Here is a 19,500-nt window from a genome sequence, read left to right as displayed (position 1 = left end):
AACGAAGCTTTTTCTTTTCCAATTTTTTGCAATGGCTTCTTTACTTGTTGAAGTAATATCAGTGTGATTAGTTAGAAAAGTGAAAAGGGTGTCTATAAAGCAAGGTACCAGCTATTGAAGAAATTGTAGAGAGAGAGAGAGATGAGAATTGTAGAGAGATGATTGATTGTGGGAGTGGTGGGATTACAGGTATGGAGGATTAATTTTTCAAATCTAGAAAGAATCACTCACATTTTATGTACAGTTGTTAATCTCACCTTTTGCTCTCCTTTCAATGTTTTAATTTTCTTTTTCTGCAAACTTTCTATTACATTAAGAGCATTTTATTAAGGTTTAAGTGATAATAAAAAGTGTATATTACAAAATTTGTACATGATAAAATGGGCAGTAGTCTTGATTTCTATAAAATTTGTATAAGAAATATATAAAGTATATTTGTTCAATTTAATAATAATAATTTTTTTTTTCAGCTTTCATCCCTTTTTATGAGACTTGAACTAAAATTATTAGTTTAAATATTTGAAAAAGTTCGATAAATTTAAAATAAAAATAAGTAGACTGAAAATAAAATCTTGATTAATCTTGAGACAAGATGTTACACGCAATTAATACAAGAAACTATGTGTTTTTTCCATGGGCATACAGCTAGAAATTAGTGGTAACGGTTAGAAGAGTACCCCCACGTTTAGTTGCAATTAGTGGAAGAATGGTGGTCTTTTAGTGGGACGTTAACATAGGAGATCATTGAATTTTCCTCAAACTTGCAACTAGGTTACTAATTTTTAATTTCGAGCACTTGGGTCTCTTATGTTTAATTTGTGTCCAACCATGATCACTCTTATCTTGTCATCGGTCTAACTAACTTTATATGTTAACATCCATGTTAAAATTCACGGAGACTCGGAGAGACGACGTGCACGTCCGCATACACAATATTCCACTTTACCCAACTTAAAACACACTTTTACAAAATGCTCAAACAAAATATACATTTTCTTTGCTCATTAAACAACTGACCAAAGGAAGAAAAATATTGCCGTTCATTTTTTTCATTCTTCGTACACATCAACCATCCATTATTTTTAACACCATGTCAATATTAGACTTTGTTAGACTCACGATGGTGAACGAATTGATCGCGGTGCAAATAAAACAAAATTGAGTGATTTGAGTATTCATAATTAAAGATGAATAACCTAGTTTCTTGTTCATTTAAAAGTTTAGTGACGTGCATGTTAAGATTTAGAGCATGTTTAACAAAGCTTTATAATTTTACTTCTGCAAGTTAATTCATTTTTATTAAGTAAAAAAAGTAAGTTTTACAATAGATAATTAATTTTAATAAGTAAGTAATTTATATCAATAGTATGCAAGAAATTATATTGAAAAAAAAATACTTCTTCAGTCTAATAACGGAGAAAAAAATTAAAGACTTGATAACGACATTAAAAACCATATCAACAAGAGAGTAAATAATTATTTCCAATATAATGAAATCTTAAAAGGCCTAAAAACCAGCTCAAGCTAGCTCATTTGCTACTTAATGATCAAGAATTATTCAAAAACAAAAATGACTAATCTTCGATTATTACAATATAATGTTAAAATCATGCCAAGAGAAATGTTGAAATAGCAAAAACATATCAAATATACCTTAAAAGTACTCCTTGGCTACGGACCAGTGAGATCCCACTTTCTACATGCAAACTTCCTTCTTTGTCGATCGAACACAAATTGCACATCAAAATAAAGACCAAACCTGATATTGATCAGCTTCTACTGCTTCTCGTCCTCCTCCTCCAATTGGTCCATCCAACATTTGAATTCGATCATATAAGTCAACCTAACTGCTTATGTCTAACACAAAATCGATGTTTGGCTGGTGGAAACATTGTCCATCGAACATAGATGTAAACCCATATGCATTTGTTGAGTTCTCAGTCAGTCAAGTGATTAGAGAGAGAAAATCTCCCTTTAGTACCTCTTGCATTTTCGAGCTCTCTTGATTTTGTGGGATTTCTTCTTGTTGTATTTGATTTTACTTGGATTCTCTTAGTTAAAATCGAATCAGCAGTTAGGAATTTCACTTTCTTGTTCCAATTCGATTTTTTTCTCAAGTTTTAGGTTGGAGTTCTACTTCACCTTTGTTTCTGGTTGTTGCTGGTCAAATTGGTTGCATATTTGGGAGGTTAATCCTGCTTGGAATTTGCATTCAGATAGCTTGGTTTTGCTGGTTAGTCGTCCAAAATTCTCCAGATTTTGGGTGATTTAATCAGTTTCAGTTTGCAGCTAACATTGGTGAGAATGTGTTTTGCTGGGTTCTTGCTGTTCGGTTCAGGCAGCTGTGGATTCGGCTGGTCTTTCTGCTTGGTTTCAGCTTGTGTTTTTTGTTGTCTTTGTCCTTTGCTCGTTTGACCAGGTTCGAGCTCATCTTGCAGTTCGTGTTGGGTACTTCAATTTTTCGGTGTATTTTTGGGCAGCCAGCAGTTCGTCATCTTGTTTGGTTGATTCTGTCTAGTTTTGGGTTTCATTCTTGACTGCCGGATTCTCCAGTTCTTGTTCTTGGTGTTTTTCCCTCTTGTGTATTCTTGTTGTTTTCCAGATTGCAGATTGTATATGTATTGGTGTTGGTTGACTCAAGTTTGAATTTTGAATTTTGTCTACGCAGCCTACTTTTCAGATTTCTGCCTTGGGTCAGTGTTTGGTGTACTGAATTCGCTGCCTTGTAGACTTTTGCAATTTCTTTTTCTGGATTCTTTGCTGGCCCGACCCAAATCCCCTCTTTATGGGCCTGGTCTCTCCATTCGTTGATGGGTAAGAAACAAGCCCATAAGGATGGGCTTCAGGTCTCTGTTACCCGATTCCAGATTGGACAAAGAATTCCTAGCTCAGTCTTAAAACTTCTGCCGGCCCAGCTAGTAATTGTAACCTGGCCCCTCTTTTTACCTCCACGTCCAAGGAGGTGCGCCAGCCTTCAAAGGTTCTTCTTGAGGCAATTTACGAGTCACCAAATGTCTCCTAAACACTTGGTAATAAAGATACTAGTTCGAAAAGATAAAATTACAAGTAAGCATGTGGAGAATAAATTAAATGCTCCTTGGGTGAATTTGTTTAAAGAGAACATGAATACCGACAATTACTTCAAACTCCATAGGGTAAATGACCAAGCTGAGGTCGTTACCTTGAATGCCAAAGATGTGGTGTTGCACAAATTGAAAGGAACCATATTCATAAAATCCTTTCATAAAATCATAAATTTCATGTTGAAATCAAAGAGACAATGAAAAGTGAGGAAACATACCTTGATCCATGAATCTGACTGCTTTAATTGGGTTTTGATCTTCCAATTGATACGTGATTTTCTTTTCTTTGTTTTTTTAAAAAGTCTCTGTTGATGGGGATGCAGAGATACAAAAAAAAATCACGTTCAAATTGGGGACCATAACCATTTATTAAAATAACTGTAATTGGCAGTTATTAACTTTAAGTTATTTCAAATCAGCCCCTCATCAATTCAAAACAACACATTTTGGTCTCTACACTTTAATCCCATAAAATATATTATCCATTAGTCCAAAATTAAATTTAATGGATCACTTTATCGACTAAATTTACTTTAAAATAGCACCACACATTCTAATAAATGTACATGTGTGGCCCCCAAAGTTGAAATTTTTTCCAACAATCTCTCACTGGGCCAAACATGTTACATTATAAATGTGCACAAACTTATGAGCTCAAAATTGTGCTATTGTTATTAAGGGTATTTCCAAACAATCTCGTCCATTAGTTACATCGATGTAGGATCAAAGCGATTTTCGTCAAATTTAGCGTGACTAAATCCATCAATGGTCATGTACACCCATACAACCAAATGACAAAAATCGATTATGGGAGTGTAGCATGGAAATTACATATTATGTGATCCGAAACATGTCTATTTCCAACTGGTCCAACCTTATTTCTTAAGTGAGATCAATACTGAACATAATAACAGAGTGGAATGAACTGAATACTTTATTTCTGTACAGAAAATATCCAAATACACAAATGTGTCCAAAGAACTAAACATATATAAAGCAATAAGAATACAAATTCCCACTAAAACATGATATCCTCAAGAAGTACAACACCCATATTAGCAGTGTGCTCATGAAAGACCTTGGGTGGTAATTCCTTAGTAAGCGGATCCGCAATCTTGGAGTTTGTTCCAATGTGCTCTATAGAAATCTGTCCACTCTGTACGCTTTCCTTCACAACCAGGAATTTAATGTCAATATGTTTTGACTTAGATAAGCTCCTGTTGTTGTTAGAATATAGAATTGCTGAGTTGTTGTCACAATACAACTTTAGTGGTCTTTCTATGCCATTCAGAACGCGCAGCCCAGTGGCAAAATTTCACAGCCATATTCCATGATTAGATGCCTCAAAGCATGCTACAAACTCTGCTGCCATGGTAGAAGAAGCTATGAGTGTCTGCTTGGCACTCTTCCAGGAAATAGCTCCTCCAGCTAGCAGATAAATATAACATGATGTGGATCTTCTACTATCTTGGCATCCAGCAAAATCAGAATCGGAGTACCCTATGATCTCTAACTGATCCGATCTGCTATATGTGAGCATATAATTCTTTGTTCTCTTTAGATACCTCATAACCCTTTTGGCTGCCTTCCAATGATCCATCCCAGGGTTGCTTAAATATTTGCCTAGCATTCCAACAATGAATGCTATGTCTGGGCGTGTACATATTTGAGGATACATTAGACTCCCAATAGCTGATGCATAGGGAATCTTCTGCATTTACTTTGCTTCAAGGTCATTTTGCGAGCATTGTTTGAGACTAAATTTGTCTCCCTTAGCGACAGGGGTGTCACCTGGTTTACAGTCTTGCATGCCAAACCTCTTAAGTACTTTATCGATATAGCTCTTTTGTGAAAATCCAAGAATACCTCGAGAACGATCCCTATGTATCTGAATCCCTAATACAAAAGAGGCGTCACCAAGATCTTTCATCTCAAAATTCTTTGATAAAAATCTCTTGATTTCGTGCAACATGCCTATATCGTTAGTGGCAAGCAGTATGTCATCAACATACAAAATCAGGAAAATATGTTTACTCCCACTAAACTTGTGATACACACAATCATCAACGACATTTACCTCAAAACCAAATGAGATAATGACCCGATGAAATTTGTGATACCATTGACGGGAAGCTTGCTTGAGCCCATAGATGGATTTCTTTAATTTGCAAACCATGTTCTTCGAGTCTCCTGACACAAAGTTTTCTGGTTGCATCATATAGATTGTCTCATCAATGTCGCCATTGATAAACTCCGTCTTGACATCCATCTGATGTAAATCAAGGTCAAAGTGCGCAACAAGTGCCATAATTGTCCTGAAAGAGTCTTTCGTTGAAATTGGAGAGAAAGTCTCTTTGAAGTCAATACCTTCCTTTTAGGTAAAGCCTTTACCCACAAGACGAGCCTTATATCTTTCCACATTACCATTTGAATTCCTCTTGGTTTTAAAAAATCCATTTACAACCAATGGGTTTCACACCTTCAGGTAACGGGACAAGATCCCAAACTTTATTGTCTTGCATAGACTTATACTCCTCATTTATGGCATCAATCCACTTTTGAGAGTTAGAACCCTGCATGGCCTGATGGAAATTGATTGGATCATCTCCCACCATTCCATTATTTTCCTCATGTTCTTGGATAAATACTATGAAATCATCCGAACTAGTACTTTTCCTCTCTCTCGTGGATCTCCTTAATGGTATTGCCTTTTGAAGTTGTTGAGTTTGTATTTCTGGAATAATTACCTCATTGTGGATGGCAGGTACTTCAACATTGTCTTGTTGAGGTTCTGGATATTCTTCTTGATCAACAACAGGTATAGAAACCTGTACATTGTCAAAAGCAATAGTAGGAATCGAAATCGATCCTTCCTCAACTTCTTCCTCAAAGACAATGTCTCTAACCTTATTTCTCCCCCCAAACTCAACATCCTCAAAAAATGTTGCGGTTCTTGTTTCAAAAATTGACTTAAGTATGGGATCATAAAATTTATAGCCCATGGATCGCTCAGAATAACCAATAACATAGCTGCTAACTGTTTTGGAGTCCAATTTCTTTCATGTGGCCTATAAGGCCTAGCCTCAACTAGACATCCCCAAATGTAAAAATGCTTTAGACTAGGCTTTCTGCCTATCCAAAGTTCATAAAGTGTTTTAGCAGTAGCCTTAGTTGGTACTCTGTTCAAAATATAAGCTGCAGTTTTTAATGCTTCTCCCCAGAGTGATTTTGGTAAGGTAGAATGATTAATCATACTCCTTACCATGTCCTTAAGAGTTCTGTTTCGTCTTTCAGCTACACCATTCATGCTAGGCGATCCTGGCATGGTGTATTGTGGGACAATTCCACATTCCTCTAGGTATTTAACAAATGGTCCAGGACATTGTTCACCTAAACCGTGACATCTGCCGTAGTACTCACCACCACGGTCAGACCTAACGTTTTTTATCATTTTGTTGAGTTGATTCTCAACCTCAGCTTTAAGAGCTTTGAACACGTCCAGTAACTCAGACTTTTCATCTATGAGATATAGGTACTCATAACATGAGTAATCGTCTATGAATGATATAAAATATTGTTGGTCATTCCAAGAAGCTGTACGGAATGGTCCACAAATATCTGTGTGTATCAATTCTAAGACGTCTGAAGTTCTTTTAGCACCTAATCTCCTTATTTTGATCTTTTTTCCCTTGATACACTCGATACAGACATCAAAATCTATGAAGTCAAGGGAATCCAAAATACCATCTGATACAAGTCGTTCAACTCTAGTTTTTGAGATGTGACCTAAGTGCTTGTGCCATAATGTTGCAGAATTTTCTTTATTTAATTTTCGTTTAGTACCACGTGAATCCACATACAAGGTCTCATTATATGATGCAATAATATCAAGCAAATACAGGTTATCATATGCAGATAATGAACCAGTACCAATAATATTAGAATTTAAAGAAAGACTAAACTGATTGTTTCTAAATAAACAACAATATCCAGATTTGTCCAAAGAAGAAACAGAAATTAAATTCCATCTAAAAGACGGTACAACGAAAGTGTCTTCCAAATCCAAATAATTACCAGTTCCTAATAATAACCTAAAAGTGCCTATTACATCAACTTCCACCGAATTGCCATCACCAACATAGATGTATCTTTCACCATCACTTGGCTTTCGGTAGCTCAGGCAGCCCTGCATAGAAACACTAATGTGAGTAGTAGCACCAGAATCTATCCACCAAGTGTTTCTAGGTACTAAAGCTAAATTATTCTCAGAATAGATCAAAGTAAGAATTGTACATTTCTTTGCACGCCATGCGTGATATTTGGCACAGTCTTTCCTCATATGTCCAGACTGATTGGAAAAGAAACAAGTATCTTTGTCTTCATTTCATTTCTTTTGTGCTGGACCCTTAGGAGCAGCTTCATATTCCTTCTTCTTTTTCTTGCCCTTATCCTTAGAAGTGCTTGCCAAGTGAGCATTTTCAGTTCTTTCTTGCTTCAACCTTTCTTCCTCTTGCACACAATATGAAATGAGCTCATTTAGAGACAATTTCTCCTTCTGGCAGTTATAACTGACCTTAAATTGACTGAACTGTGCAAGAAGCAAAATCAATACCAAATGAACGAGCAAGTCATCAGATAGCTCGAGCATTAGACCTTTAAGTTTTGAAGCAATATGAGACATCTCCATGATGTACTCCCTTATATTTCCCTTACCCTTATACTTCATTGAAATCAAGCTTTGCAAAAGCGTGCTTGTTTCAGCCTTATCGTTTTTCACAAAACGCTTCTCAATTTCGGCAGGGAACTCCTTGACATTAGTTATCCCTTCGGATACTGCACCTCTAAAGGCTTCCATAATGCCGCGCTTAATGATCATTAGACTCATGCGATTTGAGCAATCCCACCTCTCAGAGTTCCTCCTTTCATCAGGAGTTCTTCCGCAAGAGGAGTGGGTTCCTCAACCCAAAGTGCAAGGTCAAGATCGATGCAGCTAAGAACAATCAATATGTTCTCTTTCCAATCGTTGAAGTTTGTTCCATTAAGTATGGGAATTGAATTGACATTAGTAGATATTGTAGTAGCAGATGAACTAACTGTAGAGAGAACAGAAAGAAACAATTAATTATGCTCATATCCATATTTAATGAACAATAAATTCAAATAATGGTAAGCCCCATCTCAAGATACCTAGTGCAACATTAATATAAAGTCTTTGGACAGTAATACTAATTGCAAGTGGTACTCTGGGTGTAGTGATCGAATATTGACAGTAACTCCTGTCAAATAATAAACTTATCTTTGGATTGATTTATTATTTACATGGAAACCTTATAATTGTCACACATTCACCACCACAAGTATGTATGTAATTCGGTCAAGTATTAAGCTTCCTTTGGGCCGGCTAATACCCGCATGAAGAAATACATACACAACATCTAAACATCCAAATAAACCAATCTACACAAAAGAGGTCACTTTGGAGACATATTGTTTCAATTAGTTTATTCAAAATGCTAGATAACCTTAATTTATTATGAATAAATTACCAAAATATTTGAATTTTATTGTTCCACATAATTAAATCTTAATTATTCCTCTTAAGGGAGTCTTTAGTACCAAGATTTGAGAGAGAGAATCACTAATTTTGCATTATTAGATGCCTTTAGAAAGTTTAGGGACCTAAGAGTTAAAAATTCAAAACTTTAGGGATCAAAATTTGAAAAATTTTAAAACTTTAAGGGCCAATTTTAATTAATTATGAACTTTGGCGGCTTTAATTGCAAAATTCAAAAGTTTAATGGCCCAGATTAAATAATTTTCCAAAATCTAGGGCCTGAATTATTAAATCCATAACCTTAAGGTCCAACTTGGATGGATAACAAAGTTTAGGGACTGAAATTTAAATTTTAAAACCCTAATTAGAAATTGCAAGCAAGGACCTGAGATTACAAAAATTGCACCTCAAGCCCCCATCCCCAAAAATCCACCCGGCTGTAGGCATCTCTCTCTCTCACTATTCACGGCGTCGTTGGCAGCAGCGCCCGGGCTGCTGCCTGCACGCTACTGCATTTTACAGCAGCCAGCCGGCCAGATCCAGTTGCAAATTTATTTTTTATTTTTTTTTAAACCAAAATCGAAAAATAAAATTTCAAAACTTTAGATTCCAAAACCCTTTTACTGGATCTAGATCTATAACCATAAATAATATGCCAAACAATTCTCAAATTCAACAATAATTAATCCAAATAGTTAAATATGAAAATCTCAAAAGGCAAAACAAAAATTGCAGTAATATAAATTTCATATAAATATCATGGAAGATCCATAACAATAACCCAAAAAATACCAAATTATTGCAATTTTTCAAAGATTTCAACAATGGATGGCTTTGATACCATTTGTTGCACAAATTGAAAGGAACCATATTCATAAAATCCTTTCATAAAATCATAAATTCCATGTTAAAATCAAAGAGACAATGAAAAGTGCGGAAACATACCTTGATCAAAGAATCTGACTGCTTTAATTGGGTTTTGATCTTCCAATTGATATGTGATTTTCTTTCCTTTGTTTTCTTGAAAAGTCTCTGTTGATGAGGATGTAGAGATACCAAAAAAAAAAAATCACGTTCAAATTGGGGACCATAACCATTTATTAAAATAACTGTAATTGGCAGTTTTTAACTTTAAGTTATTTAAAATCAGCCGCTCATCAATTCAAAATAACACCTTCTGGTCTCTACACTTTAATCCCATAAAATTTAGTACCCATTAATCCAGAATTAAATCCAATGGATCACTTTATCGACTAAATTTACTTTAAAATAGCACCACACATTCTAATAAATGTACATGTGTGGCCCCCAAAGTTGGAATTTTTTCCAACATGTGGATGATGTGGACAAATCTTGGGGTTTTTGCTGGCCGTTTTCTGGGTAATGCAATTTGTGGAAAATTGAATACCAATATTTTGTGCGTAAAAGTGGGTGGTTGATCTTCAAGTTCAAGGACGAGGCTACTAGAGCTAGTGTGTTACATGGGGGTCCATACTTTGTGTTCGAGAGGCCTCTTATGCTCAAAGTTATGCCCCGCTGTGCTATTTTGATTTTGATGATAAGGAGGTAAGCCAATTGCCGGTTTGGGTCAAGCTTCTAGGTCTCCCATTTGATTGTTGGAATACTCGAGCTTTGGCTAAAATTGCTTCTAAGATTGGTAATCCTATCTCCACGGATAAACTTATAACTACTAAAGGGAGACTTTCATATGCTAGAGTCCCTGTGGAAGTGGATGCATCGAAGGATCTTTTTCATTCTGTAGCTATGAATTTACCTAAATGAAAAATGAGAATTCAACAAGTTGAATATGAACATGTTCCAAAAATTTGTGCGAGATGTATGATGTTTGGGTGCACATCTTCAGCATGTAATATGAAGAAACTAGGCTTTGATGGAGGCCAAACTTTGAAATCTCAAAAAAAAAAAAAAAAAAAAAAAAAAAAGGAGATGTTGCAGCTGATGGAAAATAGCATAATTTGCATCATGTTTCAACTAAGCTAGCTAGCCAAGTGATAAGTGTATAAAATACACTTATCTAGGCCATTAAATTAGAGTATTTGTTAGTAATTTGAATGAGTTATAGCCTTATTTTGTTTTAATTATGTTTGCTAGGTTGAAATCAATACAAATTTGTAAATTTGGGAGAAAATAACAAAAAAAAAAGTGTGAAAATGAAGGAATTTCAAAGTTTGGGGACCAGTGTAAATATTCAATAGTTGATTTGGACCGCAAAATGATGATTGAAGATCATATGACATCAATTGGATGCAATTGAAGGTCAAAGAATGAAATAGAGTTGAAGCATTTTCACAAATCAATTTCTAGCCGAAAAAGTTATGCTCCGAATTTTTAGCTTCAATTTGAGACCCAGATTTTGAATAGCAAACATTCGAATTGGAAAATTTTTATTTTTGCAAAAATTATAGTCCTCTAAGTAAGCTTTCTAACATACTTTGAATCACCTAAATCAAATATCGGAAGAGAAAGTTATGACAAAAATATTGAAAGCTGTTCTGTTGCTGCAACTTAGTCAAGGTGCGCGTCTCAAGGCCAAAACGAAGTGTCTGAGACACCCCAAATCAATAAGGAGCATGCCCCAAGGCTAAACGCAGACAAATTCGGGTTTCCTTATTTTATTTTGGGAAGGAGTCTTTTGGGGACCATATAAATAGGAGAATTCATCCAAACCTAGAATCCATTAGATTGCAAGCCAACTTTGAAGAGAAATAGAGAGAAATATATTGAAGAACGAAGATTTCATCGCTTGGATCCGGATTTGAAGGCATAAATTGAAGGATTCCAGATTATCTTCATATTTTAATGATTCGAGTGATGACTTTCTTTTATTTTTCATGGCTTTCATGCGTTAAGATGCTGGGCCAACTATCTTGTGTATTGGATGGATGGCAAAACTGTTTGACTTTTAGTTTTTAATTCAAGAACTTGTGTTTTTAACTTAATTCTTACATTGTGATTCCATTAATATGCATACTTATATTGTTTTGATGTTTGCGCACCATTAGGACAATAAGTTGCTTATTCTTAATGTTGAAAAACTCACAGTAGATAGAACATTGTTATTGGAACACATGAACAATGAATGTTAGGAATAATATTTGTTACGTGTGTAGCCATGTGTAATAATCATAAATGTCAATGCGTGTTTACCATATGAATTCGGATTAGGAATATGATCGTCTCGTACTAATCATATGTTTATTATATCTTGGGAAAGAATAATAAATAGTGGTAGAATTATCAATCGTCACAATTGCTTAAGTTGAGATAATTATAATTGGCTGAGATGGAACTAATAATTGATCAGTGGCATCTGAAATCCAATACGTTCACTTCTTTGATTTTTAAACCAACTTTCATTTATATTTCAAATTTTAGTTACAAAAATTAGTTAGCTATTCACAAATCACTTTTTGTTACGATCACGAATTTAAACATATCAAATATACTAAAATTGATCATTATTCCCTGTGGGACAATAACACTTTCATCATGACTATTATTTGTACAACGACCTCGTACGCTTGCAGGATTTTTACGAACACTGAGCTTAAGAAATCACCATCGGGAATGAGGACCAGCAGCCTATGGATTTGTACAGCCAACAAAGGCAATCTCTTAATCGAAACATTGGTCAGTTGCAACTGAAAATTGAGAATGCCAGCAGGGGTAGATTCTGGACTAAGTTGAGGCTCCATTCATTGAGGTCGTTAACAGGAAAAAGGGGCTGATTGTGGGAGCTATTCAGCGCATATTTCTCCTCTAAGGTACAGGCAGATGATAGCGTTCTACTAGAAAATTCTAGGGTAGTTTCTATGTCCGACTTGAAAGGGTGGCCTCCAAATCAACTAGCAATGATAAGCTCAAAAGTAAGGATGATGAGCAAAGGAGAGCTTCAACATCATGAAGATCGCATCTTGGAATATTAGGGGTTTGAATCCCTCCTCAAATAAAATGTGATTCGAGATTTCATCAAGCAATATTGCATTGATGTTATGGATATTTTGGAGACGAAGCTTGGAGAAATTAAGTTGAGCCGAGTTATGCGAAACAAATTTAATGGATTTATGCAAGTCAACAATTTTTGCACTCATAGAGCCGGGCGAATTTTGATCTTGTGGAATGCTTACAAACTCAAATTAGAAGTTTTGGAGACTACACCACAAGTCATCCATTGTATTGATACTTGCAAGGTAACATCTTACACCTTTATTGTTAGCTTTGTTTATATTTTTCATACTATTGTTAGCCGAAGGTCGCTTTGGAGCAACATTATGGATTTTAGTGCAAATGTTTCTTTGACTTAGATGATTCTTGGTGATTTCAACAATATACTTCAATTTGATGAGAAAAGCAATGGCGCAGAGTTAACACCTTATGAAATTAAAGATTTTGCTAATTATTGCCTTTATGTCGGTCTTACAGATGTGCGCTCCATTGGTTGTTTCTATACATGGACTAACAATTCAGTTTGGAGCAAAATTGGTAGGGCTATGGTAAATGACATTTGGATACAAAATGGTGCACATGGAATTGCGGATTTTTTACCTTTCGGATGCCTTTTCAACCATTCTCCTTGCATTGTGTCCATTTATGATCTTGAGGAAACCATTCAAAATTTTCAACATGTAAATAAATCATGAGGACTTCCATGGACTTGTTCTAGGAAGCTAGAATTTTGAAGTGAAGGGGACAAAGCAATTTGTGTTTTCCAAGAGGTTGCATAAATTAAAAGAAGCATTGAATGAGCTCAATGCTTATACTTTGGGCACATTTCTACTAGAACAAATGAAGCAAAAAGAGAATTGGAGGCTAAAGCTTCATGATTGGGCCACAAACGTGCACCACCAATTTATGGTGGCAAATTTGAGGAAAAAAGCTATGAGATTATGTGAAACGGAACGGATCTTTTATTATCAACAAGCAAAGTGTATTTTCCTTAAGCAAAGTGACAAGTGTACTAAATTCTTTCATTCCGTGGTGAAAAGGAACACTAGAAGAAACTTTATTGCTACTATGCTCAAAGAGGATGGGATGTATGCTACTTCACAAGATCAAGTTGCTTGGGAATTTGTCCAATTTTACACCAAATTGATTGGCACAAGCTACCCCGTTCGGCTTATTGAGCAGGATGTTTTTGGTTACCAGCCTTTGGTATCTTTGGAACAAGGCAACTCACTTATTCGGGACGTTTCTAGTGAAGAGATCAAGAAAGCCCTCTTTAGTATTGGAGATGATAAATCCCTCGGGCCGGATGGTTACACGGCATGATTCTTTAAAAAAGCATGGGGAATTATTGAGGATGATTTTGCGGGGGTCATCAAGGAATTCTTCTAATCAAGATCTATTCTCAAAGAAATCAATCGCACAATCATTGCTTTGGTGCCAAAGTCTAGTCACACTCTAAATGTTGGGGATTATAGGCTTATATTGTAATGTTATCTACAAAGTGATTACTAAAATCCTTACTTTTAGATTGAGGCCTATTTTGGTTAGCATCATGGATCATGCACAAGCAACTTTACTCAAGGGTAGAAGTATGACGGAAAGTATCCATCTTGTCCAAAAACTCATGAGACAATATAATAGGAAGAGGGTTGCTCCTAGACGCCTCCTTAAGATTGATCTAAAGAAGGCTTATGATTCAGTGAGTTGGGATTTCCTTAAAGGAGTTCTTGAAGGGTTTCATTTTCCCTTGAGATTTATACAATGGGTTATGGAGTGTGTTACTTCTCCAACATATTCCATAGCTTCGAATGGGAGTTTACATGGCTTCTTCAAAAGGTGGGAAAGGCCTCTGACAAGATGACCTTCTATCCCTCTTTTTGTTTGTGCTTTGTCTTGAATATTTTTCAAGAATGGTTAAGGCCGCCACAAATGATAGTGATTTCAATTACGACCCTAAATGTGGTCCCTTAAGGATCACTCATTCAGCTTTTGCGGATGACTTGATGCTCTTTGCAAGAGGAGATGTTATGTGGGTGCAAATTTTAATGGATTGCCTTTCCAACTTTAGTCTTGTATCGGGTTTAAGGATGAACATCTTAACATCCAGCTTGTATACAGTTGGTATTCATGGGCAAGAGCTTGATGATAGCCTTGAACTCACTAATTTCCCAAAGGGTACTATGCCATTTCGTTATTTGGATATCCCTCTTGCTTTGGAGAAATTCAAAGTTAGCTGTTATACTCCATTCCTTGAAAAAATTACAGCTTATATTGGTGCTTGAAATTGCTCCTCTCTATCTTATGTGGGCAATGTGGAACTTAATAGGGTGGTCCTTCAAGTTGTTGAATGTTTTTAGCTTTCTATCTTCCCTATCTTGGCTACAATTATTTTAAGAATTATTAGCCTTTGCGGAAATTTCTTTGGGGTTCCAAGAAGTCTTTGGTGGCTTGGAGGGATGTTTGCCTTTCAAAAGATGAAGGAGATCTTGAGTTGAAGGACTTGAAGAGTTCGAACTCAGCTTTACTTGTTAAATCTCTTTGGAATATTCATTAAAAAAGAAGAAGATATTCTTTGGATATGTTGGGTTAACCAATTTTACCTTAAAGGGACTTGCATTTGCGATGTTTTACAAAGGAAAGATCACTCTCCTCTCTTCAAAAAACTGCTGAAAATTAGGGATACATTGCTGTAAACTACTACAGCCCTCTAGTTTGAATACAAGGACAGCCCCGGCTATCCGTTCAGTTGGAGGCAGCAACCTGATTCGATCAGTTGAAACAACCTCAAATTAGCATGTTGTGGCTACATGGAACAGTGAGTTATTTCAAGCAGTATTGGATAGATTAAAGGCCTGGTCAACTGGTGAAAAATTCTGCACAAAAAATGTTTATGAATACTTCCAGTCGAGAGGTACTAAGAAGATCTAGGCTGCCTATGTTTGGAGATCTTGCATAAAACCGAAGCACTCATTTTTGCTTTGGTTAGGGGTTCAGTCTAAACTCCTAACTAAAGACAAATTTCAATATTTGGAGATTGACCGTAATTGTGTTCTTTGTGGACATATGGCATAAACAAGCCGACACTTATTCTTTGAATGTTCTTTCACATCATCATTATGGGGGAGGATCAAACAGTGGCTCGGCATCAGAAGATCCATGTCTACACTTGCTAGTTTATTGAAGTGGATAAAGAAAGAGACACGTGGGACAGCATGACTAAAAGGATTGCACTTGCTAGTACCGTCTACTACATTTGGTTAACTCGGAACAAGAAGACTTTTGAAGACTTTACACCTCACTTGGATTGTATTGTGAGACAAATCAAGACACACGTATATAAAGTTATGTTCTCCTTGTATCCGGATGTCTTGATTCATTTCGAGTCCTTAGTGCTGGGTCATTGATTTTATTGTACTTCATTATTTTTGTTTTACCCAGGTATGCCCAGAGTAATTGTACGTAACATTGGCTTTGTTTTGCCCAGGTATGCCCTGATTTACTTGTACATAAAATTTTGATCAATGAAATTTACATTTACCGATAAAAAAAAAACATATGCATTTCTAATGTTAAAAACTACTACTAAGAGTTTTAGAAGCCATGACCAACTAGCATTATTTTCTACTTCAACAATGGCATGTGCAATGGGAATATATAATCATTCTCTACCAAACCTCAAATTTCCCTTTCAAGAAGCACCCGTCTAGACACAGGTCAACATCCAATAAAGAACCTTTTTTTTTTTCAAGCTTCGAAGCACACAATATCCTCTCAAACACAAGCTCGTAATACTCCCTACAATATTTCCTAGCCCTCCACGTCACCGTTTCACTAATTTTGACATTCTGCTCCTTCAAAATTGTGGATGTGAATTGTTGGAATATTTCTAATATGGGCTTCACATTTGATTATTTATTTTACGAATTAGATGTATGGCTCATTATGATATTTGTAATTGGGCCAAATTTATTAAATGATCAATTAGACATTTTACACCTTACGAGTTGTATTTAATATGATGTGGTAATTTTAAGTATATAGGTCAGAAATATATGTAAACTCTAATTAGAGTTTGAATCGTAATGGACGGCTTGCTAATTTCCTATATAAAGGCTAAGTCCCCCTCCCCTCTCCATATTATTTTATTAACTTGCCCTATTGACGGCTAATATTTTATGAGGAACGAGGAGGGAAAGATCTAGTTACTATAATTCATATCAACGATGACTTCTGCAGGTATAAATTCGATTAGTCAAGTTGACCTAACTGTTTATGTTTAACACAAAATCGATGTTTGGCTGGTGGAAACATTGTCCATCGAACAAAGATGTAAACAATATGCATTTCCAATGTTAAAATCTACCCCTTAGAGTTTTGGAGGCCATGACCAACTAGCATTATTTTATACTCCAACAATGGGAATATACAATCATTCTCTGCCATACCCCAAATTCCTCTTTCAAGGATCGCCCGTCTAGACATGGGTCAACATCCAACAAAGAACCCTTTTTTTCAAGCTTCGAAGCAAAAAAATATCCTCTTAAACACAAGCTCGTAATAACTCCCTACAATATTTGCTAATTCTCCATGTCACCGTTTCACTAATTTTGACACCGTACTCCCTCAAAACTCTGGACATGGATGGACTTACATGGGTCACATTTTTTTTTTCCAAAACTTGTAATCGTTTACTTCACGACTTACTTTGACACATACATTACAGAATGTCAAACGAAGTCGAAATATTACATTTTTAATACCATTTCGAAATGCTCATGGCTTAGTTTTTCACTTATTAATAGCGCACGAAACGGCCAACTATAAGAAAAGTTACAACGTGTCAAAATTGACCATTCCAAACTAATATTTCGAAAATTTCGATAATATGCTAACTTTAAAATTTCGCCGACAATCGTACTCTAGCCAAATCTACAAATCACCTATATCACTTAGAAGTTCTTTTCAAGAACTACATTGTAGTTATATCGAATGGTCCAAACGAATATCGTAATTAGTTAAACATGCATCAAATGTACGTCTCTAAAAAAAAGTCTAACTTGTCTTTCTTTTAAATTTTTTTAATTATTTCATTAACGTTTATTATTTTTGCACAACAAATTTCTCAATATAATTTCCATCATTTTATTAGCAAATTTTAAATAGAGTATGGCATAAAAAAATTTAGGATCGCTAAAGATTGAATGTAATTTAAATTACTTTGGAATTAAATTTGAATTTCATTTACTTCTTAGATTGAATTTGAATTTTATTTCAATTTATTTAATTTCTACATTCAGCTTGATTTACTCATTATCGGCTCAGCATTTATCAACGAGGTGATAAACAATAATATACAATTATCAAAATCTATTTGACAGATAATGATATAATTATACAAAGTTTTTAAAGTACCAAGATGTGTAGATTACAATTATAATAGTGTATTTTCTTATTTTTATTAATATTATATTGTTTTAAAAAATTACATTTTAATTTCTGACCCCACAGTACAAAAAGTTTGGGTCCGTCCTTGATTGTGGATGTGAATGACTTCATGTCTCCTTTTTGTGCAATGCTAAGAGTCAATATACGTATGGTTCCACTAATAAGATTACAAACATTTGTTTTTTTAACACCACGAAACTATCAAGCATTATTCTACTTGAACATAATGGGCACCATAATGATATCCATAATGTCCAAGTGGCGCTTCCTCCAATAGGGGGGGTGTCATTTGGGCATTATGGACGTCATTATGTACCCCAAGCATTACTCAAATATCAAAACTATGTTGTATTTTAAAAGTTCTACCTTGTATACAGATACTTTTAATCGATATGCAAGTCATCCTTAAATGGTAATTCAAGTTTTCAGACACAAAATTATGATGGTAGACGGTATAATCCTCTAAACTAATTTCATAAACCATTAAGAAAATGACACGAGAACAATTTTACTACGCAATATTGAACTATATAATTTACAACCATTCTACTAGTACACCTTTTTTCACAGCACACATACATGCAAGTGAGTGGGGTCAACGATTAAAATAATCGTGAAGTCCATCTTTGTGAGGAAGTGTGAAAATTGATGTAAAAAAGAAAAAAGTGATGTATAAATAACATTTTTGTATAATTTTAGGTCATTATGGGTAATGTTTGTAAACGTGTTGTTTCGCGCGGGTTAGTCGCTAACAATTAAAAGGGATCAAACGATTGTGTAAGAGACAAACCTCTTGAGACAAAGTCCCAAAAAGAGGTGTTCTTTTATTGACGATGACTTTACAATTGGAAATTAAAAACAACGTGCCTCCAAGGGGGGCAAGCATACGAGTTATTGAAAGAAAAATGTTTAAGTCTAAGTTAAAGAAATTAAAATTACATGTTCTCTGTTCGAGAGTTTTTGATTCGGTCTTTTGCTCTATGTTTTTTCTCCCTTTTATACTTCATAGACGATCTCTTTGTGATCAACCGCCTAAAAACCGCTTGATCGTCCTATAACTGCCCACTTTCCTCGTAATGGCCAACTTGTCATGAAAACTGCCTTTTTTAATTGCTGCCATTACTCTTCGTCGTTCAACCGCTTTCGATTGAATTCCTTGAATCGTGGAACGTGATAGGGCTGCTTTAATAATTGCTTTGATAACGGCACGTCTTGATAACCACAACGCTTTATGTTTGTTAAGACTTTGGGCGACTTGAAGGTTTGGGCGAGAATAGAGTAACAGCTCTGGGCGACTGTATGGCACTCCATTCGCTCAGATTCTGGGCGACTTGCAAACTTGGGCGATGGCGTTACCGCATTGTTGGACCTCCCTATTTGGGCCTTCATCTTGATTTGTTTGATTGGATTTCGTTCTTTGGACTATCTGATTTGGGGATCCTCCAATTGGGC

General features: G+C 35.5%; 2 protein-coding genes across 2 annotated transcripts in view; one reads left to right on the top strand and one right to left on the bottom strand.

The window, feature by feature from the left end:
* Window positions 1-1,819, bottom strand: part of LOC111392964 (NEDD8-activating enzyme E1 catalytic subunit-like) — a 6,378-nt gene extending 4,559 nt beyond the window's left edge. Inside the window, exons 1-4 of the mRNA XM_023018375.1 lie at window positions 1,755-1,819; window positions 895-950; window positions 258-304; window positions 45-111 (exon numbers count right to left, since the gene is read on the bottom strand). Of these exons, the coding sequence (XP_022874143.1) occupies window positions 45-111; window positions 258-304; window positions 895-950; window positions 1,755-1,819 (235 nt within the window). The remainder of the gene's footprint in view (window positions 1-44; window positions 112-257; window positions 305-894; window positions 951-1,754) is intronic.
* A 12,336-nt stretch (window positions 1,820-14,155) lies between these two features.
* Window positions 14,156-15,157, top strand: LOC111392962. Its single transcript, XM_023018374.1, has 3 exons — window positions 14,156-14,439; window positions 14,513-14,831; window positions 15,008-15,157. The coding sequence occupies exons 1-3, from the start codon at window positions 14,156-14,158 to the stop codon at window positions 15,155-15,157; spliced, it is 753 nt and encodes a 250-aa protein (XP_022874142.1).
* Window positions 15,158-19,500: the final 4,343 nt, after the last annotated feature.

The sequence above is a fragment of the Olea europaea genome, chromosome 4 (assembly GCF_002742605.1).
Source record: "Olea europaea var. sylvestris chromosome 4, O_europaea_v1, whole genome shotgun sequence".
NCBI lineage: Eukaryota > Viridiplantae > Streptophyta > Magnoliopsida > Lamiales > Oleaceae > Olea > Olea europaea.
Note: the sequence above shows the minus strand (reverse complement) of the source record. Positions and strands in the feature narration are given on the sequence as shown.